Source organism: Capra hircus, chromosome 7 (assembly GCF_001704415.2).
Source record: "Capra hircus breed San Clemente chromosome 7, ASM170441v1, whole genome shotgun sequence".
Classification (NCBI taxonomy): domain Eukaryota; kingdom Metazoa; phylum Chordata; class Mammalia; order Artiodactyla; family Bovidae; genus Capra; species Capra hircus.
The window spans coordinates 98,302,572-98,327,783 of record NC_030814.1 but is presented as its reverse complement, the minus strand read 5'-3'; the positions used below and the strand labels follow the sequence as shown (position 1 = coordinate 98,327,783).

General features: G+C 42.9%; 1 protein-coding gene across 1 annotated transcript; it reads left to right on the top strand.

The window, feature by feature from the left end:
* On the top strand, nt 761-23,478 carry LOC102184420 (zinc finger protein 709). Its single transcript, XM_013965112.2, has 4 exons — nt 761-911; nt 20,669-20,795; nt 20,998-21,058; nt 21,432-23,478. The coding sequence occupies exons 1-4, from the start codon at nt 909-911 to the stop codon at nt 22,840-22,842; spliced, it is 1,602 nt and encodes a 533-aa protein (XP_013820566.2). The 5' UTR covers nt 761-908; the 3' UTR covers nt 22,843-23,478.

Genomic DNA, 25,212 nt, shown 5'->3' with positions numbered 1-25,212 from the left:
TTACAGTGTGGCCCTGTGTTGGGGTGCTGGACTGCACCCTGCAGGTTCGCAAGCTCAATAATTGCCAAGACCGAAGAAAGAGTCTAGATTCAGTGACAGAGGCATCAATGCTTATCTTACACATCTGAAGCAAAAGGGTCAGATGTCAGGCAGGAAAAGTTATACATTAAATTGGGAGGGAATAACCAGCTATAGAGAAAAATTGACCTCAAATTGGCTCATCAGTTGTCAAGGAAACCAGCAGAGGCATACACCCCTCAACACCCCTTTGATGAAGTGTGCAAGTGGAGATATTCTGATCAAAAGAGTAGAACAATCAGTAGCCTGGGGCAACTCCGTGCCTAGGCTCTAAGATATAGAGGAAGGAGCAGTCATGTGAGTAGGTTTACTAGTAGGTGTACCAGGTGTACTGGTGTACCAGGTATACTGGTAGGGGATGCACATGCTCTGTTTTTGGAAACTCAATGAGAAATTCCCCGCCCTCACGTGTGCACAAAGAGCTGGGCGAATACGAGATAGGCCGCTCCAGGCTTGCCAAAACTTGTTTCCAAGTAACCGCGTCGGGCTGGGTCAGTTTTCTGCTCCACCCACTGCCCTCAGCGCGAGTCTGGGCGCCTCTTGGGGGGTTGGCCGAGGAAGCTAGTTCCCTAGAGACACAAGTCCTTCTGTCCAGCTGTCACTCAAGTACTAGGAGGTGCAGCTTTGAGAACTGTCCAATCAGGGGCGCCGCTTGGGCAGGTAGGTGGGGCGACGCACCGCTTCGGCTCCGTTTTCACTCCCTCAGGCTCGGCTAGTGATCCGGTTTCCCACCTCTCAGAGACGCTAGCGGCACTGCCTCAGAGTCTGTCTTGTTGTGACCTACTGTGGGAGTCATAGGAAGGACTCAGAGAGACCCAGGAAACCTAGAAATGGTGAGTGTGCGTTATCCGGGTGCAGAGTTGGAGCGAGAGGGGAGGAGGCGTTGGTTGGAGTGGATCCGAACCAGCTGTGGTTGTGTCGGGCCTCCCCGCTGTCAACCCCGGAGCCTGCGGACCCGAGGGGCGTTGCTCGGACCTCAGTCTCCTCCGTCCGGTCGCGTGGGGGGCGGGGCCGGCAGCCAGGACCCCGGGCGTCCTGTACAGTCACTGCGCGCCCCGACTTCGGCTCCGACCCCGCAGCCCCGCGTCCTCCCCAGACTGTGTTGTGACCCCCGGGGAGGATTGTCAGGGGACCCTCGTGACTCGGTCTACGTAGTTCGTGCGTGGGAAGAGCTCTGGTGTGTAGGGTCTCCAGTCCCTGACTTCTTCCCAGGGGTCACCCGTTTTCTCTTGTTTTCCAGTTATTTGAGTACCAAGAGTGTCTCAAGTCTACGCCCCTGTCCGCTCAAGCTTAGCTCTTCCTAGGGCTGGCAGTGAGTTCCCTAAATTTTCGGAGTTCACCCTACATCCCCAAGGCCAAATTCCCTGTCAGATTCACAGTATCATTATCAACTATTTGTCCTCCGTGGTGCATTTCAAACAGACGCAGTGTTTTAACTGTTTATCATTTTCCTCCCAGAGCGTTAGATGGCTCTTTTTTCCATTTTTTTGTCTGTGGATGTTTTCCACTAGAAGAAAGCAAAAAATTACCACTTGAAACTACTTTGTTCAACAGTTTGGTGCCTCTCCTCCCAGACTCTTTCCTGGGCACAGACATCTAATGTGTGGAGGTTCCTTTTAAAACTTTCCTGGGTCATGTGTCCTGTCGGGGTTGGCCCTACTTTAAAGATTTAAAGATTGTCACCTTTATAAGATTTATTCATATATTGAAATGCCATTTTTTTCAATCAGAGTAAAATGCATTTAATCAATACAGCTTAAAAGATAGTATAACATATTTCCCAAGAGGCAAAAGAGGTGAATTTTAGGGGGAAAAAAAATTCCAGGGTTACATTTCATTTAAAAAATTTTGTTCTGCTGGTTTTTTCTCCCTGGAGCATGTGTAGTACGTTCCTCAGGACTATTCTTTACTTTTAGGTGATTTCAGATGAAATTCTCTGGTTGTGTGGTATCTGCTTAGATGTCCAGACCAATGTTCAGGTGTGATTATTTACAAACCTATTTCTCAATGTAGAAATAATCACCGACTGACATCTTTTTTTTTTTTTTCCTGAAAGGAGTAAATATTTCAGGTTTTCTGGTTGAACTAGTGAAAATGCCCTACAATTTTCTTTCCTCCTTTCCCCATAATGATAGGTTTAAATTGTGTTGCTGGATTGTTCAAACACTAAGTTTGTGTCCATTGAAACATCAAGCATGTTCCAAAGATATTCCAGTGCAGAGCAGAGGCCTATAGTCAGTGATCCATGCCAAGGCTCCTGTAAAGAGAACAGACCTGCAGACCCAGTTATTCTTTTGGGGAAGCAACTCCCACTCCCCACCCCGGCAGGTGTCTTACATGTTCGCACCCACAATGGAAGGAGACTTTATACTGAGAGATGCTACAGAGCCCTGGAAAGCTGAGGATGCAACTGCACACAGTGGTGGGGACTGATTTCATTTCTGAGGTTGGAGGCCTAAAATTTTCCTATGCGAGTTCAATCCCTGAATTGGGAAGAGCCCCTGGAGAAGGAAATGGCAACCAACTCCAGTATTCTTGCCTGGAGAATCCCATAGACAGAGGAGCCTGGCAGTCTACAGTCCATGGGGTCACAAAAGAGTTGGACACTATGGACGCAAAACTCGGAACTTCAGTTTTGTGTTCACAGTGTAGGTATACTCAGAGTAATTTATGCACATTGAAAGAGGCTATTATCATGTCTTCTGTGTTGCGGACAAAGGGTTTATGAATTTGGATCAGAATCTTAAACTGAATCAGACATAGGGTTTCCTCACTTGTGAGACTAGAACCTAGTAGAGTCTGTGCTTCCCTGTTTGGGGGACATGGGAGAGCATGTGGAGCCTAGAATTCATTCTTGTGGCTCCTCAACTGTCCCTACCCTTCTTTTCCAGTGACTAACCTGCTCTAAGAACTATATCTTGGACCCCAAGTCTGGGAATTTAGTCATCTTTCTAAAAGTGTATTTTTCTTCTGAACTGTAGCAAGAAGGCTGCTGCTGCTGCTGCTAAGTCGCTTCAGTCGTGTCCAACTGTGTGCGACCCCAGAGACGGCAGCTCACCAGGCTTCCCCGTCCCTGGGATTCTCCAGGCAAGAACACTGGAGTGGGTTGCCATTTCCTTCTCCAATGCATGAAAGTGAAAAGTGAAAGTGAAGTCGCTCAGTCATGTCCGACCCTTAGCGACCCCATGGACTGCAGCCTTCCAGGCTCTTCCATCCATGGGATTTTCCAGGCAAGAGTACTGGAGTGGGGTGCCATTCCTTTTCTGTTTTGATACCAGTATTTTCTCTTTGTTTTTTTAAAAAATTACTTCCATGACAATTTTTAATCCAAAAATGTTATGTATACCAAATTAAAGCACTGTTTTTTTGACTCTATATGAGAGACAGCAAAAGGGACACAGATATAAAGAACAGTCTTTTGGACTCTGTGGGAGAAGGCGAGGGTGGGATGATTTGAGAGGGTAGCATTGAAACGTGTATATTATCATATGTGAAGTGGATTGCTGGTCCAGGTTCAATGCATGAGACAGGGTGCTCAAGGCTGGTGCACTGGGATGACCCTGGGAGATGGGGTGGGAAGGGAGGTGGGAGGGGAGCTTCTGGATGGAGAACACATGTGCACCCGTGGCTGATTCATGGCAAAAACCATTATAATATTGTAAAGTAATTAGTCTCCAATTAAAATAAATAAATTTTTTAATTAAAAGTTTTTAAATGGTGATTTATAGCAGAATAAATTATTTTATAAAATTAATATGTCCTTTTTAAAATTAATTATTTGGCCACACCACATGGCATGGGGTATCTTAGTTCCTGGACTAGGGATCAAACCCATACCCCCTGCATTGGAAGTGTGGAGTCTTAACCACTGGACTGCCAGGGAAGTTCCTAATATGTTTTTAAAACTATATAATTTCTCCTGATGGATACACGTATATGTATGGCTGAGTCCCTTCACTGTTCACCTGAAACTATCACAAATTGTTAATCAGCTTATACCCCAATAGAAAACAAAAAGTTTAAAAAGAACTTTACCATTTCTCCTTTTCCTCCTGCAAGTTCTCCAGGTTTATTGCATCAGGGAGGTTGTATGTGTGTGTGTGAGAGAGGTGGTCCTCCTTTGTTCTCGGATTGATCCGAAGCCGGGTAGAGTTCCAGTGCACGAAAAACTACAGTTCTACCGTAAGGAAGTTTAATAAGCCAATTCAATTTCCAAGCACTTTTTAAAAATTGTTAAATTTTCACATAAATACTTGAATCTCAAAATCAGTCATTTCAAATGTATGTTTCTTTCTTAGCTAAATGTTGCAGTCCTTTGATTCTAGTTTCCATTAGCTTTGGGGATTTTAATGTGTAAGTTACTTGAGAGATACGATGTGAGTAAAGCAAGAAAATTCTGAAACCAACTAGAATTTTGCTCCATTAAGGCAAAGAGAGCCTCAGTATGAGATGGGTGTGTTTAAGTGCTCAAATGTTTTTTCCATTAAAAAAAATTATTATACAATTTTTAAAGGTTATACTCCATTTACAGTTACTACAAAATACTGGCTATATTCCCCATGATGTATGATATATCCCTGTACACTGTCTTACAACCAAATTGTTTGTGACTGCCAGTTCCCTACACTTGCATTGCCCCCATCAACCCCATAACCACTAGTTTTTTTTCTGTATCTGTGAGTCTGCTTCTTTTTTGTAATATTCACTAGTTTGTTGTGTTTCTTAGATTCCACATGTAAGTGATGTCATAAAGTATTTATCTTTCTCTGTCTGACTTATTTCACTTAGCGTAATGCCCTCCTGTCCCTAGACATTTAGAAGGCCATGCTATTCCTAAAGCAAATGAATTTTTGTTTTAATGAATGTGAGGGAAAAGCCATTGAATTTATATTTTTGTTGATATAAAGAAAACACTTTAAAGCTTATATACATCTTTTAAGTCTATTTCTGGGTTTAATTCCAAACCCCTAATATTTTATATTATGCCACTTATTCCTGAAAATATCCCTAGTATGAAATATAGTGGAGGAACAAACTATAATGTTCTTATCCTTTTAGTTAGAAGGGGATTTGTAAATCTTTTATGGTGTGCAGTTTTATATCTGTTAACATTTAAAGGATTAAATCTTGGAGTGGTTTCCTATGTAGAAAAATTAATTTTAAAAAGCAAAACTCAATTTAAAATAATGTTAAGCATAGGAAAATAAGATGTATATCAGTTTCTCTCCTGATTTTAAATAATGCATGTGAAGGTTAAAAATATTTCTAAACTGGGAAACTAGCTTAGGACTCCTAGCCCGCATGTCCTCCTCCACTCCTGTGCTCTTACTTCACCCATGCACAAATACCCAGTTATAATTACTTCTTGATCACCCTGTTGATGTTTCTTTATGTGGAAACAAGCCAGTGCAGATGCATGTTTTTCTTACCTGGGTTTGATTCTTGTAATGAGTAGTCAGGTTCCACATACTTGATGTTTGACTAGTACTGAAAGGTAAGCCTCGCCGCTCCCATTCACCCTAGCGCGTCTTACCTGGACAGGCTGATAGGAAAGCCTGGGGGCTCCTGCTCTGTGAGCTGCCGGTCGCTTGTGCCCTGTGCTGCCCTGTGTGGCATTATTGACCCCCACCAAACCTGGGTTCTGTATACAGAGGACACCAAGTTGGCAGTGTGTGTTAATTCCTTGTCCTGTGGGAGCAGAATGAGGATGGGACCCTCCTAGTGATCCTTAGTCCATGGCTTGGATGGAACCTCTCTGTGTTTTAGTGTAGGTGTGACTGAGGCTGGGTTCACCCAGACCTTGGAAGGGAGGGATCTTCGGGGGTTACTTGGCTGATTATACCCTGTGAATGAGGTAAACCCCTCAGATGATCACTCTGAAAAGATTATTTCAGAGAGAAAGAGAAGAGAGAGTAAAGGCAGCCAGTAGGTGGCAGGCTGAGTCCATTCCTAATACCAGAGGGCTCACAGGACCCTTCAGTACCTCTGCTGTTTCTGCACCTGCTAGAAGCACCTGCAACAAAGATACTGACCTTCTGAGTTAGGTGGGCAACACCTATAGCCTCACTGTGGCACAGAAAAGGGGTTAATTTAAACCAATCTAAGCCTGGGGTACTTAATTTCTATAACGTAATCAGTTGTCATGAAGGAGGCCTCTGACCCTGATGGCGCTGGTGTGAGGCTCTCTAGAGGAAAAAAATTATCAATGTTAGGGTAGAAAGGACACTCTCTCCCTCAGAGTATATCCAGTGACCTAAAATGCAAAACAAAGAAAGACTGGAGGGAGAGAACCAGAGAAAAAAGGTACTGAAAGAAAGGACTACAGTTTCATTCGATTGTAAATCCAAAATATGCTGGAAGAATTTCCATAGCAAAAATATAGAAGGGGCCTGCCTGACTTTTGGTCCTCTGTAATACGGATTTAAATTAATATTAACATCTCCTGTATGCTGCTAAGTCGCCTCAGTCGTGTCCAACTCTGTGTGACCCCGTAGACGGCAGCCCACCAGGCTCCCTCATCCCTGGGATTCTACAGGCAAGAACACTGGAGTGGGTTGCCATTTCCTTCTCCAATGCATGAAAGTGAAAACTGAAAATGAAGTCACTTGAGTCGTGTCCAACTCTCAGCAACCCCATGGACTGCAGCCCACTAGGCTCCTCCATCCATGGGACTTTCCAGGCAAGAGTACTGGAGTGGGGTGCCATTGCCTTCTCCACATTTAAGCAGTTTACCTCATTATCTGAGGGGAATGACTGAATAGAGTATAAAGGACAAATAGGTATACTTTGCCTTCAGCAGCAGAACTCTCTTCTTGCCTAAATTTCTCATGGTTGTATCACTGATTGTCCCAAAATATCCCATAGTGAGCAGGGAAGCTCTGAACCCATGATTCATTAAGTAAAATTAAATTGTCTTCTACTTCCAAATTGGCAAGACAAAATAAGAGTCCACAAACATTACCCAACAGTTAAATTCATTAATATGGCCTGATTTAAAGTTTTAAACGGCCTTGAATGTGGTAACCCAAGGACGAAAGAGCAAATAAAACTGAGGAGGGTCTTCGAATGCAGGAACAGAAAAGCCAGTTGCTTATTGTCCTTCCCTCCTCCGTGTTGTAACTATTAACGGATTTCAGGTCCTCCTGAGCAATATAACCTGTTTTCCCTCCTACCTCACATGGAGAAGTTATTTGCCTTACTCTTACCCCACCCAGAATACGCACCTCATCCAATCAGCAAATGACCCCTATCCCACTCCTTGTACCCTGGGTATAAAAGTATACTAAGGACCCCTGTTCAACGTTGGTTCTCCCTTGAGCTGGGCTGCTGTTCTAACAGCACCTCCCACTCTAATAAACTTCATTTCCTTCTCATTCTGCCTCATGTCTGAAAATTCTTTTCCAACCTGCACATGGACCACGACATTGAATTATATTGAAAAACATTATAAAGAAACGTATTAAGGGAGAAGTGATAGCCCCCAATTTTCTTCTTTAATAGCCTTATTTGATCTGTCCCTAAACCTGGAAAGAATGAATGATACCTCATAGTGGATTACAACAACCTTGAGCTGTGGTTACATCAAATTAGCCCCTATTCCTAGTCCCTATCATTATGGAAATTACTTACTTCATCCACTCAGTAAACATCTTGCTCTCACAGACATAAGTCTGTTCTGTTGAGTATCTATTTCAACATTCTCTCAGCTGCAGAGGCCTTCCCCTCTGAAGGGACATCTTTATCTGGTCACCTTCAGAGAACCTCAGTGGTCTTGCCATCCCACAGTCTCTGTAGGAAGATTTGAACTGCATGCACTTTGCTTCAGGAACACAGGTATGACATCACACTAAGGACATCTTCCTCTGAGCACATTCATTTCATTTTCATTCAGAATACACAAATATGGAAAAAAGGATCTTGCAGAAAGTGTATGGGCCGTTAACCAATGTAATGTGAGACCCTTAGTCAAGTTTCTGTATGTTTTTCAGTAATCAACTGCTCCCTCCTTTACAATGTGAAGAAATATTTGTAGTCGTTCTCAGCACCCACAAGGCCTACTAGGTTGTTTTGGTGTTGGGGAGACAACATATTCCTTATTTAGGAATTTTACTTGAGCCCATTTTTACTATTACTTGGAAATTTTCCCCCACCTTGAGAGCACCCCTGCTACAGAAGGCTCTGGACTGTGTTTAAATGACCATACAACAGGCACTCCTGTTAGTTCCCTTGGAGTCTCCCTCAGTATAGAGGATACGATGGCTTCCTCTTATGCCTCCTACAGTGACCCATGATGGCCTTAAGCTGTCTATAGTCTTCTGGTGCAAAGAACTGCCTTAGAAGTGCAATTATCACCATGTACTAGGTTCTCTTGAAAACTGAGACTCTCACAAGTGTAATAGAATGCAGTGAGCATAGCCCTTAGTGCACAGCCCTTAGCACACAGCCATTGCTGTGCTTGTCATTACTGCTCACCCTGTTACCAGGCAACAGGTTGCTCAGCATTTGGTTGGTACCTCAGTGGGCCTCGCCTACCAGCAACCAATTGTGGATGAGCAACCATTAGTAGTCCTGCTCAGTCATTGGTCAGCACTGCAGAGGGCCCTGCCCACAAGTAACAAACTGTCAAGGGACCACTAGGGAAGGAATTTTGGGGGGCTCCAAAATCACTGCAGATGGTGACTTTCCTTGGAAGGAGTTATGACCAACTTAGATAGCATATTCAAAAGCAGAGACATTACTTTGCCAACAAAGGTCCGTCTAGTCAAGGCTATGGTTTTTCTAGTGGTCACGTATGGATGTGAGAGTTGGACTGTGAAGAAAGCTGAGCACCGAAGAATTGATGCTTTTGAACTGTGGTGTTGGAGAAGACTCTTGAGAGTCCCTTGGACTGCAAGGAGATCCAACCAGTCCATTCTAAAGGAGATCAGCCCTGGGTGTTCTTTGGAAGGAATGATGCTAAAGCTGAAACTCCAGTACTTTGGCCACCTCATGCGAAGAGTTGACTCATTGGAAAAGATTCTGATGCTGGGAGGGATTGGGGGCAGGAGGAAAAGGGGATGACAGAGGATGAGATGGCTGGATGGCATCACCGACTTGATGGATATGAGTTTGCGTGAACTCCGGGAGTTGGTGATGGACAGGTAGACCTGGCGTGCTGCAATACTTGGGGTTGCAAAGAGTCAGACACGACTGAGCGACTGAACTGAACTGAGGGAAGGAATTCCCTTATTGACAGTTTGTTACTTGTGGGCAGGGCCCTCTGCAGTGGTGACCAATAACTGAGCAGGAAAATCCCATGGATGGAGGAGCCTGGTAGGCTGAAGTCAATGGGGTCGCAAAGAGTCGGACACGACTGAGCGACTTCACTTTCACTTTTCACTTTCCTGCATTGGAGAAGGAAATGGCAACCCACTCCAGTGTTCTTGCCTAGAGAATCCCATGGGCGGGGGAGCCTGGTGGGCTGCCGTCTATGGGGTCACACAGAGTCGAACACGACTGAAGTGACTTAGCAGCAGCAGGGAAGGAATTCAGGCTTCCCTGGTGACTCAGATAGAAGAATCTACCTGCAATGCCAGAGACCTGAGTTGGATCCCTGGGTGAGGAAGATCCCCTGGAGAAGGGAATGGCTACTCACCCAGTATTCTTGCCTGAAGAATTCCATGGACAGAAGGGCCTGGCGGGCTACCGTCCATGGAGTCACAGAGTCGAATGTGACTCAGCAACTAACTTAGAGAAAGAATTCAGCCATCTGTCTGTGGTATGGTGGTCATCAGATGGAGAGTGAGGTAAGAGGTGGATCCTGGCCGTCTCCTGGAAGCCCTTCAGCTCACTGGGCCTTGGGCCAACAGGTGAGCTGGGGCCCAGGGAACAGGCTGGAGGCTGTGTCCTGTGGGGCTCCAACTGTTGTTCAGTCACTCAGTCGTGTCCAACTACAGCCATCCAACCATCTCATCCTCTGTCATCCCCTTCTCCTGATGCATCTTTCCCAGCATCAGGGTCTTTTCTAACGAGTTGGTTCTTCGCATCAGGTGGCCAAAGTATTGGAGTTTCAGCTTCAGCATCAGTCCTTCCAGTGAATATTCAGGACTGATTTCCTTAGGATGGACTAGTTGGATTTGCTTGCAGTTCAAGGGACTCTCAAGAGTCTTCTCCAACACCACAGTTCAAAAGCATCAATTCTTTGGTGCTCAGCCTTCTTTGTGGTCCAACTCTCACCTCCATACATGACCACTGGAAAAACCATAGCTTTGACTAGACGGACCTTTGTTGGCAAAGTAATGTCTCTGCTTTTTAATACACTGTCTAGATTTGTCATAGTTCTTCTTCCAAGGAGCAAGAGTCTTTTAATTTCATGGCTGAAGTCACCATCCGCATTGATTTTGGAGCCAAAAAAAATAAAGTCTGTCACTGTTTTGATTGTTTACCCATTTTTTGCCATGAAGTAATGGGACTGGATTCCGTGATCGTAGTTTTTTGAATGTTGAGTTTTAAGCCGGCTTTTTCACTCTTCTCTTTCACCTTCATCAAGAGCCTCTTTAGTTCCTCTTCGCTTCCTACCATAAAGTTGGTGTCATCTGCATATCTGAAGTTATTGCTATTTCTCCCGGCAATCTTGATTCCAGCTTGTGCTTCATCTCCCCTGGCATGGTGTACTCTGCATGTAAGTTAAATAAGCAGGGTGACAATATACAGCCTTGACATATTCCTTTCCCAGTTTTGAACCAGTCCATTTTTCCATGTCTGGTTCTAACTGTTGCTTCTTGACCTGCATACAGGTTTCTCAGGAGGCAGGTAACGTGGTCTGGTATTCCCATCTCCTTAAGAATTTTCCACAGATTGTTGTGATCCACACAGACTAAGGCTTTAGCATAGTCAATGAACCAGATGTTTTTCTGGAATTCTTTTTCTATAATACAACAGATGTTGGCAATTTGATTGCTGGTTCCTCTGCCTTTTCTAAATCCAGCTTGAACATCTGAAAGTTCTTGCTTCACATACTGTTAAAGCCTAACGAGGAGAATTTTGAGCATTATTTTGCTAGCATGTGAAATGAGTACAGTTGTGCAGTAGTTTGAGCATTCTTTGGCATTGCCCTTCTTTGGGGTTGGAATGAAAACTGACCTTTTCCAGTCCTGTGGCCACTGCTGAGTTCGCCAAATTTGCTGGCATATTGAGTGCCACGCTTTCACAGCATCACATTTTAGGGTTTGAAATAGCTCACCTGGAATTCCATCAATTCCACTAGCTTTGTTCATAGTGATGCTTCCTAAAGTCCACTTGGCTTCACACTCCAAGCTGTCTGGCTCTAGGTGAGTGATCACGCCATCGTGGTTATCAGAGTCATTAAGTTCTTTTTTGTATAGTTCTGTGTATTCTTGCCACCTCTTCCTAATATCTTCTGCTTCTGTTAGGTCTGTACCATTTCTGTCCTTTATTGTACCCATCTTTGCATGAAATGTTCCCTTGTTCTCTATTTTCTTGAAGAGATCTCTAGTCTTTTCCGTTATTGTTTTCCTCTGTTTCTTTTGCATTGTTCACTTAGGAAGGCTTTCTTATCTCTCTTTGCTTTCCTTTGGAAATCTACATTCAGATGAATATATCTTTCTTTTTCTCCTTTGCCTTTTGCTTCTCTCTTTTTCTCAGATATTTGTAAGGCCTCCTCCAACAACCATTTTGCCTTCTTGCATTTCTTTTTTTGGCAATGGTTTTGATCACCACCTCTTGTTCAGTGTTATGAACCTCCATCCGTAGTTCTTCAGGCACTCTGTCTATCAGATCTAGTCCCATGAATCTATCTGGTGGGGCTCCAGAGCCCTCACTAAAGCTAGTCTTGGCCCAGGCCTTGAGGCAGCAGTGAACCTCTCCCGCCTCCTAGCCTCTGTGACCTAATAGTAGCAGTGGCAGTCTGCCTGGGTCACAGTCTGTGGGACCTTGTCTCCCCCTTCTTTGGGCAGCCTGAGGGCCACTGGGTTCTGTGCCTGGCTCCCTCAGTGATGACATCCGGGCAGTCTGGGAACCTGGCCCAAAGCTGCCAACTGAGATCTCCCTCCTCTTAGCCAGGACCAGGACCCCAGAGGGTGAAAGCTTTGCCTTTGGACCTTGCTCTTTCTTGTCAGAAGAAAGAATGACATTCATTTGGTAGAGATTTACAAGAAGATTGTTCCCTGATCGTGACCTAACTTCAGGAACAAAGGATCTGACACCAAGAAGTTTGCAACAACTAATCAGGCCTCTCCCTCACCTTTCTTATAAAAGGGCTTTGCTGAAAGCTTTTAGTAACTTTGGGGTTCTTGAGCCACCCATCTCTTTGCATAGCTCTGTAATAAACTTTTCTCTGTTCCAAACTCCAGTGTTTTAGTATTGTTTGGCCTCACTATGCATCAGGCACTCAGACTTGCATTTTTCGAGAACATAAGCACTGAGCAGGAGGAGGAAATGGCACCCCACTCCAGCACTCTTGCCTGGAGAATCCCATGGACAGAGAAGCCTGGTAGGCTGCAGTCCATGGGATCACTAAGAGTCGGACACGACTGAGCGACTTCACTTTCACTTTTCACTTTCATGCATTGGAGAAGGAAATGGCAACCCACTCTGGTGTTCTTGCCTGGAGAATCCCAGGGACAGAGGAGCCTGGTGGGCTACCAGCTATGGGGTCGCACAGAATTGTACATGACTGAAGCGACTTAGCAGCAGCAGCAGCAAGCACTGAGCATGTGATCCTCTGCTGAGCTGCTCATTATGCCTGTGACCTTGGAAACAGCACCCCATCAGGTCAGCATGCTTACCAACACCGCCATGTGACATGATGGTGTCACATCTGTCCTCGCCTGAGTCTCCTGCAGAAGGAGGCCTCGTCTGCTCATTCCCTTAAAAGTTGCTGAAGTGTTGGGAAAGGTCCCCATTCTCCCAGATGGAGTCTTACCTGGGGTTAATTGAAGGCACAGTTTTGGGATGTATGCATGACTGTAAGGAAGACAATATACATTCCTGCAGGACAAGTTCAGAAGACAATTGCTGCTCTTCATCCCTTATTTGTGATATCCCTGATTAAAAAATCCAAACTCCAGAGTCACACAGCTACCCAAACATCAGGCGCTTATCTTGATACTGGCCCAAAACTGGCCTTATCTACTTGTATTCACAGATTCATGGACAGTTGTCTAAGAGTTGCCCCCTTTGTAGTAAAAGAACTTTAAGAACCTCTGAACTCAATAGATAACCCAAAATACAAATCAAGGTAATACTTTTTAAATATATATATATATTTGTTTTGGGCCATATCAGGTCTTCGTTACAGCACATGGTATCTTCATTGCATCAGGTAGGATCTTTCTTTGAAATGTGTGGGCTCAGTAGGTGTGTGGAATCTTAGTTCCATGACTAGGAATTGAACTCATGTCCCACACATTGCTCGGCAGATGCTTTGCTTAACCACTGGACCACCAGGGAAGTCACAAGGTAACACTCTTCTGTACATGTACTGCTGCTGCTGCTGCTGCTGCTGCTAAGTCACTTCAGTTGTGTCCGACTCTGTGTGACCCCATAGACGGCAGCCCACCAGGCTCCCCCATCCCTGGGATTCTCCAGGCAAGAACACTGGAGTGGGTTGCCATTTCCTTCTCCAGTGCATGAAAGTGAAAAGTAAAAGTGAAGTCACTTAGTCGTGTCAGACTCTTAGCGACCCCATGGACTGCAGCCCACCAGGCTCCTCCATCCATGGGATTTTCCAGGCAAGAGTACTGGAGTGGGGTGCCATTGCCTTCTCCGGTACATGTACTAGGACCACTATTCACGGTCTTGCCGGGACACTTCTCATCCACATTAGAGTTCTAGAGATGTTGATAGTAACCATGGCGCTTCTCAGACTATGCTATGCAGTTCTGTCCAACAGGGCATTCAGTGGAAGTTTCACCTCGCTTACTGATCTTAAGCTCATGGAACACCATGCCACCTTATTGAATAAATGCAAATCAGTTGGATGAAAGGTTTCCTGTTTCAGTCATCGGTCACTCATCAGGGATAATGAGTTTGTCTTCATCTTTTTTTTTTTTTCTAGTACACTTCAGTTTTTTTAGGGCAGTTTTAGTGTATAGAAAAATTGATTAGGAAGCATAGAGAAATGTATCGAAAGTATACATAACCCCTCTGCATCCACAGTTTGCACTATATTGTTTTTTATTTCTTATTTGACTGTGGTACATTTGTTAAACTTGCTCAGCAAATAGCATTGTTTGTTATCATAAGTGGATGTTGGTTGGTGTCAAATCCTTTTTCATGCTGATTTCTCCTTTTATTTCTGATGTTAGTAATTTCTGTTTTCTTTCTTCATTGTCTTGACTGGCTGTTTATCATTTTATTAAATTAATATTTTCAAAGGATTACCTTTGGGGTTTGAAAACTAGAAGAGTGTTTTTTTCTTTCAAAACTTGAAATGCAAGGAGACCTCAAATTGAGGGTTCTGTTCAGGACCACTGCAATAAAGTAAGTCACACTTATTATTTGGTTTCCCAGTGCATATAAAAGCTATGTTTCTACTATATCATAGCTTATTAAGTATACAGTAGCATTATATCGGAGAAGGCAATGGCAACCCACTCCAGTACTCTTGCCTGGAAAATCCCATGGATGGAGGAGCCTGGTAGGCTGCAGTCCATGGGGTCGCTAAGGGTCGGACATGACTGAGCGACTTCACTTTCACGCATTGGAGAAGGAAATGGCAACCCACTCCAGTGTTCTTGCCTGGAGAATCCCAGGGACGGGGGAGCCTGGTGGGCTGCCGTCTACGGGGTCGCACAGAGTCGGACACGACTGAAGTGACTTAGCAGCAGCAGCAGCATTATATCTAAAAAGCAATTTGTATAGCTCAGTTTAAAAACTTGATTACTAAAAAATGTTAACCATCATCTGGCAATGTAGGGTTTCCACAAACTACAGTGAAACACAATAAAATGAAGTATGCCTGTATAGAATTTGAATCCACTCTCTTCTTCCTTGCATGGTTTCTGAAAACATGTCTGATTTAATTCAAATCTTTTTTTCTCTGTGCAAATCAAAACTACAATTAGGTACCACCTCATACCAGTCAGAATGACCATTGTTAAAGAGACTACAAATAAAAAGTGCTAGAGAGGATGTGGAGAACTGGGAACCCTCCTCCGCTGTTGCTAGGAATGTAAATTGGTGCAGCCTCTATGGAAAACAGTATGGAGGTTCCTCAAAAACACTAGCAATAGAGTTGTTATATGAGCAACCAATCCAAATCCTGAGCATATAACCAAACAAAACTATAAATAGAAAAGATACATGCACCCCTATGTTCATAGCAATACTATTCACAATAGCCAAGACATGGAAACAAATGTCCATATGCAAATGAATGGACATTGTGTATATATACACACACAATGCAATATTATTCAGTCATAAAGAAAGAATAAATAACACCATTTGCAGCAACATGGATGGACCTAGAGGTTATCATACTGAGTAAAGGAAGTCATCTATGTAAGTTTTGATGGATCATCGAAAAAGCAAGAGAGTTCCAGAAAAACATCTCTTTCTGCCTTATATGCTATACCAAAGCCTTTGACTGTGTGGATCACAATAAACTGTGGAAAATTCTGAAAGAGATGGGAATACCAGACCTCCTGACCTGCCTCTTGAGAAACCTGTATGCAGGTCAAGAAGCAACAGTTAGAACTGGACATGGAACAGCACACTGGTTCCAAATAGGAAAAGGAGCACGTCAAGGCTGTATATTGTCACCCTGCTTATTTAACTTATATGCAGTGTACATCATGAGAAACGCTGGGCTGGAGGAAGCACAAGCTGGAATCAAGATTGCCAGGAGAAATATCAATAATAACCTCAGATATGCAGATGACACCACCCTTATGGGAGAAAGTGAAGAGGAACTAAAAAGCCTCTTGATGAAAGTGAAAGAGGAGAGTGAAAAAGTTGGCTTAAAGCTCAACATTCAGAAAACGAAGATCATGGCATCCGGTCCCATCACTTCATGGCAGATAAATGGGGAAACAGTGGCTGACTTTATTTTTCTGGGCTCCAGAATCACTGCAGATGGCGATTGCAGCAATGAAATTAAAAGACGCTTACTCCTGGGAAGGAAAGTTATGACCAACCTAGACAGCATATTAAAACACAGAGACATTATTTTGCCAACAAAGGTCCGTCTAGTCAAGGCTATGGTTTTTCCAGTGGTCATGTATGGATGTGAGAGTTGGACTATAAAGAAAGCTGAGCACCAAAGAATTGATGCTTTTGAACTGTGGTGTTGGAGAAGACTTGAGCATCCCTTGGACTGCAAGGAAATCCAGCCAGTGCATCCTAAAGATCAGTCCTGGATGTTCATTGGAAGGACTGATGTTGAAGCTGAAACTCCAGTACTTTGGGCACCTGATGCAAAGAGCTGACTCATTGGAAAAGACCCTGATGCTGGGAAAGATTGAAGGCAGGAGAAGGGGACAACAGAAGATGAGATGGTTGGTTGGCATCATCGACTCAATAGACATGGGTGTGGGTGGACTCCGGGAGTTGGTGATGGACAGGGAAGCCTGGCGTGCTGTGGTTCATGGGGTCACAAAGAGTCGGACATGACTGAGTGACTGAACTGAACTGAACTGAAACTAAGTCAGAAAGAAAAAAGACAAATATCATATGATATCACTTATATGTGGAATCTAAAATATGACACAAATGAATTTATCTATGAAACAGAAACAGAGTCATGGATACAGAGAACAGACTTGTGATGGCTAAGGGGGAGAGAAAGTGGAGACAGATGAATTGGGAGTTAGGGATTAGCAGATGCAAGCTATTATATATAGAATCGGCAAACAGCAAGATCCTACTCTATAGCACAACGAACTGTATTCAGTATCCTGTAATCAACCATTGTGGCTCAGCTGGTAAAGAATCCGCCTGCAATGTGGGAGACCTGGGTTTGGTCCCTGGGTTGGGAAAATCCCCTGGAGAAGGGAAAGGCTACCCACTCCAGTATTCTGGCCTAGAGAATTCCATGGACTCTATAGTCCATGCGGTTGCAAAGAGTCGGACATGATTGAGCAACTTTCACTTTCCAATCAACCAGAATGGAAAGGAATATGGAAAGGAATGTATCTGTATAACTGATTCACTTTGCTATACAGCAGAAATTAACACAACATTATAAATCACTTATACTTAAAGTAAATTTTTAAAAATCTGTGTAAACTAAGGTGTTTCTTTTTCAATATACTCTTTCTTCAGTTTCAATATGAAATACTTGGGTGTGCATTTTCTTTTTTTATAATTTTATTTTTATTTATTCATTTTTGGCTGTGCTGGGTCTTTGTTGCTGTGCAGGCTTTCTCTAGTTGTGGCAAGCGGGGGTTTCTCTTGTCACAGAGCACAGACTCCGGAGTGCCCAGACTTTAGTGCTTGTGGCTTGTAGGCGCAGTAGTTGCAGTTCTTGGGCTCTGGTACACAGGTTTAATAGTTGTGGTGCATGGGCTTAGTTGCTACAAGGCATGTGGGATCTTCCCAGATCAGGGATCGAACTGGAGTCTCCTCTACTGGCAGCCAGACTCTTTACAGAGTATCTTCTGAACTTCTGCATTTGTGGTTTGCCATCAATGACTTTTTAAAAATATTTGTTTGGTTTTGGCCCCATTGGGTCTTAGTTGGGATCCATTGCTTCAGCACACAAATTCTCCAGGTGTGGCACACAGGCTAATTGTGGCCCTCAGGCTACATAGTGGGCGGACTTCAGTAGTTGTGGCAAGTAGGCCCTCCAGCTGCTGTGCATGGCTTAGCTGCCCTGAAGCATGTAGGATCCTGGTTCCCGACCAAGGATCCAGCTCTTGAACCCCTGCATTGCAAAGTGGATTCCCAACCACTGGACCACCAAGGAAGTCCCCAGGCCTTGTATCTTTATTTTCTCTTTCTCAATTTTGGAAACAGTGGTTTTCCTGTGACGTCAATGCTCTGATGGATCTAAGAAGAGTTATTGATTTCAAATGTTTGCAAGTTTTTCGTATGAAGTTGGGAATGGCATCCATGTGCTCTAAAATGTTTATTTATTTATTTAGGTTACCTCAGATCTCAGTCATGGCGCACAGAATCTTTGTTGTGTCACGCAGGATCTTTTGTTGCAGTGCTTGGACGGACGCCTGGTTATGGTGCCTGGGCTCAGTTGTGGCACACAGGCTTAGTTGCTCCAAGACATGTGGGATCTTAGACACTGGCCAGTGATCCAATCTGTGTCCCCTGCACTGCAAGGTGAATTCTTAACCACTGGACCACCAGGGAAGTCCCCCAAGTTCCTTAAATACCAGACCCAAAACCGGAGTTCTCTAACTCCCATTTTTTATGGTGGACTTCTATTAACTTTAAAGCCTCATTCCCCCTACCCATTTCTTTTTTTTTCCCCCCATAGGTTTAATGGGTTTAATAAGTTAACCCCTGCAGTTCCTATTTTCAGCACCCAGTATTCCTTTGAAATACCAGACAGACCCAGCAGTGGCCAACAGTCACGTGTAGCCCTCTAGAGTTTAAAAGTTCAGGTTCTCTGAGCATTCCGTGTTGCAGTGGCACTTGTCCAAAATTTGTACCTCCCTATTGTTGGGGGAGCTGTAAATGTACCAGTGAAAAAGCTTTTTTGTTTTCATGGGGAAGAAAGAAAATCATTCCTCAAACCCAGCAGATCTAGCTGTGAGGTCTTTCCTCCTGTCCCATCTCTTGTGTGTGTGTGTGTGCTTTTGTTTTTGTTTTTTTGCAGTGGAGCAAGAGACCAAAATCTAACTTGAGTTACAAGAAATAAGACAGTGATGGCTGGCTGTAAAGGGAGTGACCAGGAGCAGTGGAGTCTCCTATACCTCCCACATCTAATATTTGTGCTTCACAGAAAAACAAAAATAACAGGTCCACAAAATACAACAGCTAGAATTACAAAACTCTGTTCATACAAGGGCAGTGGAAGGCAGGAAGTGGAAGTGGGAGGGGAAATGGCTCAGGGAGAAAGAGTATTCAAGTCAGTTCAGGCACGGGACTGGCAAATGCTAGAAAAAAAGCTGCAGAAAAACCTGAGGTCCTTTCAGACTCACCAGTGTTTAAAATCCATACTGGTGTCAAGAAGAGTCTGCCTTACGTGCACCAGAGAAAAAATCCAGATTCCTCAGAGAGAAGGGAATGTATGCAGAGCCCTTCCTCTCATTTCTCTTTGACCCACACCTCTACATAGTTGTAAGAGTGCCATGGTGCTCCTTTCTACTGGCAGTAACAAGGCGTCAAGCCCTCATAAGATCCTGTTCTCGTGTGTGAACCCAAATCCACCCCCAAATATTTTAAAAAACCCAAGCTCCTTTCTCTCTTAAGGCATTTGCTGACTGCTGGAGAAGCAGGCCTTACTTTCCCCGGAGACCTCAATTATGGGAAGTAAACCCTTTCATACGCTATTGGCACTGTGTGCTGTCATCAGCGAAGGGATTCATATGTTCAGTGGTCAAGCCATCATACTTCTGTAGACCAGATAGGAGTGTTTGGGAATTAGAGAACTTGGGAGAACAGCCTCTAGAATGGCTGGTTTTGAAACCACTTCTTCCTGCAGTTTGAAAACAGATTTTATGGTTGTTTGGAGGAAAGCACTGCCGAATCCTTCATTATATTTTAAGGTCAAATTAACGTGAATCCATTGTGATTTTCAATGAATACTCTTGCAGTCTGCAGCTCTTTACCTGTTACTCAAGATCAGCAAAGCACAGGGCACAGTGTTCTGGTTCTGCCATAAAGAGTGCTTCTGGCATATTATCCCACTTTGTGTGACTTTGTGTGCCTCTGAGCAGCCCCAGGGTGCATGAGTATAGGGAATTTGTGGTCTAAGTTGTGACATCTTCTTCCTGGTATCTGAGCTCTAAATACCAAGTAACTTTCAAGTCCATAAAATCAGAGAGAGAAAGGGAGAGCTGAGCCTGTGGTAAATATAACACAAGTTAAAAGCAATACATCCTGGTAGTCAGGCTATTTTCATTCCACCAGCTACATCACTGTACTATTTCTAAAAACCTGGAACTTAAGGACTAAATAGCTAGTTGGATCTTATTGAAAGCTGGATTTCTATTTGTCCTGGACACTCATGTTTGGTGATAGGCACAGAAGTAAAAGTTTCTGGTTCTTCACCATGTTTTTACTTAGTAAAATCTTATGTAAATTTCACCCTCTGCCTCTTGGAGTGCTGTAAATAGTGGGTAGTAAGGGAGAGGGAAGAGTTTTCCTCACAAGGAATCCATGATCTTAAAATGATAATATTTGTTTCATGTGTGTAGCATTTCTGTCATTTCCCAACATGTGTGGACCCTGCGATGAGACAGAAATAATATCTGATACGATCACAACAAACTGTATAAATAATTTGCATGTTTTCATGATGCTGTTAAACTTATAAGGAAGTAAGTGTGGACAGAGAGTAAGTTTCTCATAATCAAGTCAGAGAGGTGACAGACTCATACGTAAAATGAGACTTCATATAAATGGTGTATAGATGTCCAGGGCTGTTAGTCTCACACATCCTCCTATACACACATTTGGGATGCTTTAGGACTCAGTGACCTTTGAGGATGTGGCTGTGAACTTCACCCTGGAAGAATGGGCTTTCCTGGATCCTTCACAAAAGAAGCTGTATAGAGATGTGATGCGGGAAACCTTGAGGAACCTGGTCTCAATAGGTGAGGATGACAACTTGCCTTTATTTTGTTAATTGGTAACAACAAGTGTTTCTTGCTTATTGTTCCAAGATATTAAACGTGGAAATGCAGGATGTTGCTAAATAAAACTAGGCAAGGTCACAGCCAACAATGGATATAGAATCTAGTCATTTTTCTATAACTAATAATATTTTGGAATCATTTTCCTTGATCTGCAATTTAGGAGAAAAATGGGAAGATCATGACATTGAAGATCAGTACAAAAGTCAGGGGAGAAAATTAAGGTAAGTCATACCCACAATATAATATAGTACCTCATGTGAGTATTCCGTTATGTTATACAATTTTAAAAGGAGGAAATAACTAGTGCTCCAAATTTAGTTATTGGAAAATTTTCACCAAAATTACTTATGTGACATAGATGTTCAGTGTTTACAAAATAGTTCAACACTTTAAATAAATTCTCTATGTGAATTGTCACTGTTTTGATGATTGCAAGAGCATTTCTTATATTAAACTTGAAACCATTCAGACAAGGCATAAAACCTCCACTATTGCTATAAGTGATAAAAATGTACTTCAAATGTCCTACCAAATATAAAATTGTTAATAAAGAACTCATTAATAATGTACTCCTTGTTTGTTTTTTTTCCACAGAAGTCATGTAGTAGAAAGACTCTGTGAAAGTAAAGAGGGTAGTCAGTGTGGAGAAAACTTCAGCATTATTCCAAACCTCAGTCTGAACAAGAAAACTAATAGAATGAAACCACGTGAATGCAGTGTATGTGGAAAAGTGTTTACACGTCATTCATCCCTTAAGAGACATATGAGTTATCACACTGAACGTAAACCACCTGAGTATCAGAAATATGGCGAGAAGCCATATAGATGTAAAGAATGTGGTAAAGCCTTTGGGTATCTCCAATTTTTAGAGACCCATGAGAAAAATCACAATCGAGAGAAAAAATATAAATGTGAGGAATGTGGGAAAGCATTCCATTCCCGTGCATCCTTTCAAGCACATGAAAGAATCCACACAGGAGAAAAACCCTATGAATGTAAGGAATGTGGGGAGGCCTTCATGTGGAGCACAGGGTTTCGAAGACACATGGTAACACACACTGGAAATGCTTCATATACATGTAAGAAATGTGGGAAAGCTTTTAATTGTTCCTCTTCATTGCGAACACATGAAACAACCCACAGTGAAAAGAAACCCTATCAGTGTAAGCAATGTGGAAAATTCCTTAGATATTATCATACTTTTAGAACACATCAAAGGACTCACACTGGTGAGAAACCCTATGAATGTAAGCAGTGTGGTAAAGCCTTCAGTTGTCCTAGTTCTTTTCGGAAACATGAAAGAATTCATACTGGGGAAAAGCCTTATGAATGTAAGGCATGTGGGAGAACCTTCAGAGGTCTCTCAAGCCTTCGAGCACACATGATCACTCACACTGGCGATGGCCCTTATAAATGTCAGGAATGTGAGAGAGCCTTCATTTCTCCTAGTTCCTTTCGAATACATCAAAGGATTCACACTGGAGAGAAACCCTATGAATGTGAACAATGTGGTAAAGCTTTCAATTACTACAATTCCTTACAGTCACACAGAAGAACTCATACTGGAGAGAAGCCCTATGAATGCAAGGAATGTGGGAAAACCCTCTCCCATCAGCAAACCTTAAAAATACACATGCGGCTGCACACTGGAGAGAAACCCTATGAATGTAAACAATGTGGTAAAGCCTTCAGATATTACCCTTCCTTTCACAAACACAAACGAATTCATACTGGAGGGAAACCCTTCGAATGCAAACAATGTGGTAAAGCCTTCAGTCATCACAATTCCTTACAGTCGCATGGAAGAACTCACACTGGAGAGAAACCCTACAAATGCAAGGAATGTGGGAAAGCCCTCTCCCATCACCAAACCTTGAGAGTACACATGAGGCTGCACACTGGAGAGAAACCCTACGAATGCTCACAGTGTGGTAGAGCTTTCAGATATTACACTTCCTTCCAAAAGCACAAACGAATTCACACTGAGAAGAAATTTTATGAATAAGGAATACAGAGAAGCCTTTAGTCAACCAACTTCAGTTTGAAAATGTTAAAGAAGCCACACTGGAGAGAAAGCCTATCAGTGTAAACAAGATAGGAAAACCTTAAGATATTTACAAAGTTTGCAAACACATGAAAGGATTCCCATAGAAGAGAAACCTTGTAAACAATGTGGGAAGTCCTACAAAAATTATACCTCCTTAGAAATGCATGAAAGAATTCATACTGAAGAGAAACCCTGTGACTGTAAGGGATATGGAAAAGCCTTCAGATGTTACCAGAGGTTTTTATTTATTTTTGATGACTTGAAAAAGATCAGAGTGGAGGGAGTATGGTAAAGCCTTCATTTGTCACAAACCATTTGAAGAGAGTGCACACGGGAAAGATACTCTATAATGTAAAAAAAAGTCAGAAAACTTTCAGTCATTCCAATTCCAAAAGAATGAAAGGGCTCACTGGACAAAAACTCCTGAGTTAAACAGTTTTGGAAAGATTTCAATGAGCCCACATCTTTACATGTAAAAACTCACATTGGAAAGAAATATAAGTAATATGAGAAAGCTTGATGAAAATTAATCTATGTGTAATCCTTCAGAAGAAAAAGTTGTTATTAAAGTTGGAAATACATTGTGTTTATCAATCCTCTTTCATAAAGTGCACTGTTGGACAGTGAATTTCTAGTAATTACTCTCAGAAATGAATATGAGGGGAGATGACTCTGTAAGTCATGTTTCCACAGTGGTACATAAAATTAATAGAGCTTTTTCTTTAAATCAGTTATATTTTCTCTTTTCTTTTTGAAGCCAGTTGGATCATAGGTGAATCAAAGTAAATTTCTAATAATGCAATTAGGTGAAAATTGTTTTATAATGTTTGATTTGCTCTGTGTTAAGGGGCCACTGAGGAATGACAGTTTGGTATTTAGATTTTCCTAACAGCCTTGTGGCAATGGCACCCCACTCCAGTACTCTTGCCTGGAAAATCCCATGGGCGGAGGAGCCTGCTGGGCTGCAGTCCATGGGGTCGCTAAGAGTCGGACACGACTGAGCGACTTCACTTTCACTTTTCACTTTCCTGCATTGGAGAAGGAAATGGCAACCCACTCCAGTGTTCTTGCCTGGAGAATCCCAGGGACGGGGGAGCCTGGTGGGCTGCCGTCTATGGGGTCACACAGAGTCGGACATGACTGAAGCAACTTAGCAGCAGCAGCAGCAACAGCCTTGTGGCAGTTCTCGGATATCTCTAGTCCAGTATATCTATTTATCTTTCTTACCAAGCTCTTTTGTTGGAGTGAAGAGTACAAGAGCCTTTTAACATTTTCTATACTAATAAACTGTTCCATAAATATTTGTGTATGCCTCGCTTATAAATGAATATAGTTTCTATGTGAATAATTATTTTCATATTTATATCTTGCTTTGTTTCTTTCCTTCTGACTATAATTTGGTGAATAGACTTGGAATTAAGAAGAGTGGCCTAGGAACTTCCCTGGTGGTCCAGTGGTTAAGAATCTTCCTTGCAATGCAGGGGACCTGGGTTTGATCCCTGCTCAGGAACTAAGAACCCACATGCCACGGAGCAACTGAGCCTATGTGCCTCAATGAAAGATCCCACATAATGCAATGAAGATCCCCTTATGCTCCAACTACGACCTAATGCAGCCAAGTAAATAAATAAAAAAGAAGAGAGGCTTATGGTGGGGCAACAAAATCTAAAGCTAGACTCTCTGTAGGTAATGTTAGGGATTAGATTTTCCAGAACTCATCCTCTTTATGGTTCCCTGTTAGAGTCCACCAATAGTGTGACTTGCCAGAGATTTGGAAGGCAGAAACAAGGAAGGTATTAGTCAGATTTCACAGTCATCATATTTAAAGAGAGCCAAATCATAGGAGCTTCAGGTATACTATCTTCCAGCCCATTTTGTACATTTTTTCCTTCCAGTCAAGTATCCTCAAAACCACTACTAACTGTTCGACATCCATTTTCTGAGATATGTACATGCTGCAGCTAAGACCTGATGCAGCCAAATGAATATTTAAATAAAACTTTATAAAAAGAAAGAGCTATTTGTCTCCCCTTTCAAAATATTGCATAAATAAGCAAGCAAGTGGATCTGATAAACATGCAGTGCCTGTGGTCTCTGTGGTCAATGGGATATGCCCATGACATGGGTTCTGATCAAAGTGTCTGTCACTCTCTGCCCCTGGTGTTACCTCAGGTCAGGTTTTCAGAGTGGAATATGCATTGGTTTCTAAAGATGTTTCGAAGTAAGCAGGCCTAAGTAGGCCTGATTTGGGAAATGATGACTTGGAAATGGTTTGTGGATAGCCATGGAGGGAACTGATGGTGATGCACTTGAATGAGGATGCCCCCA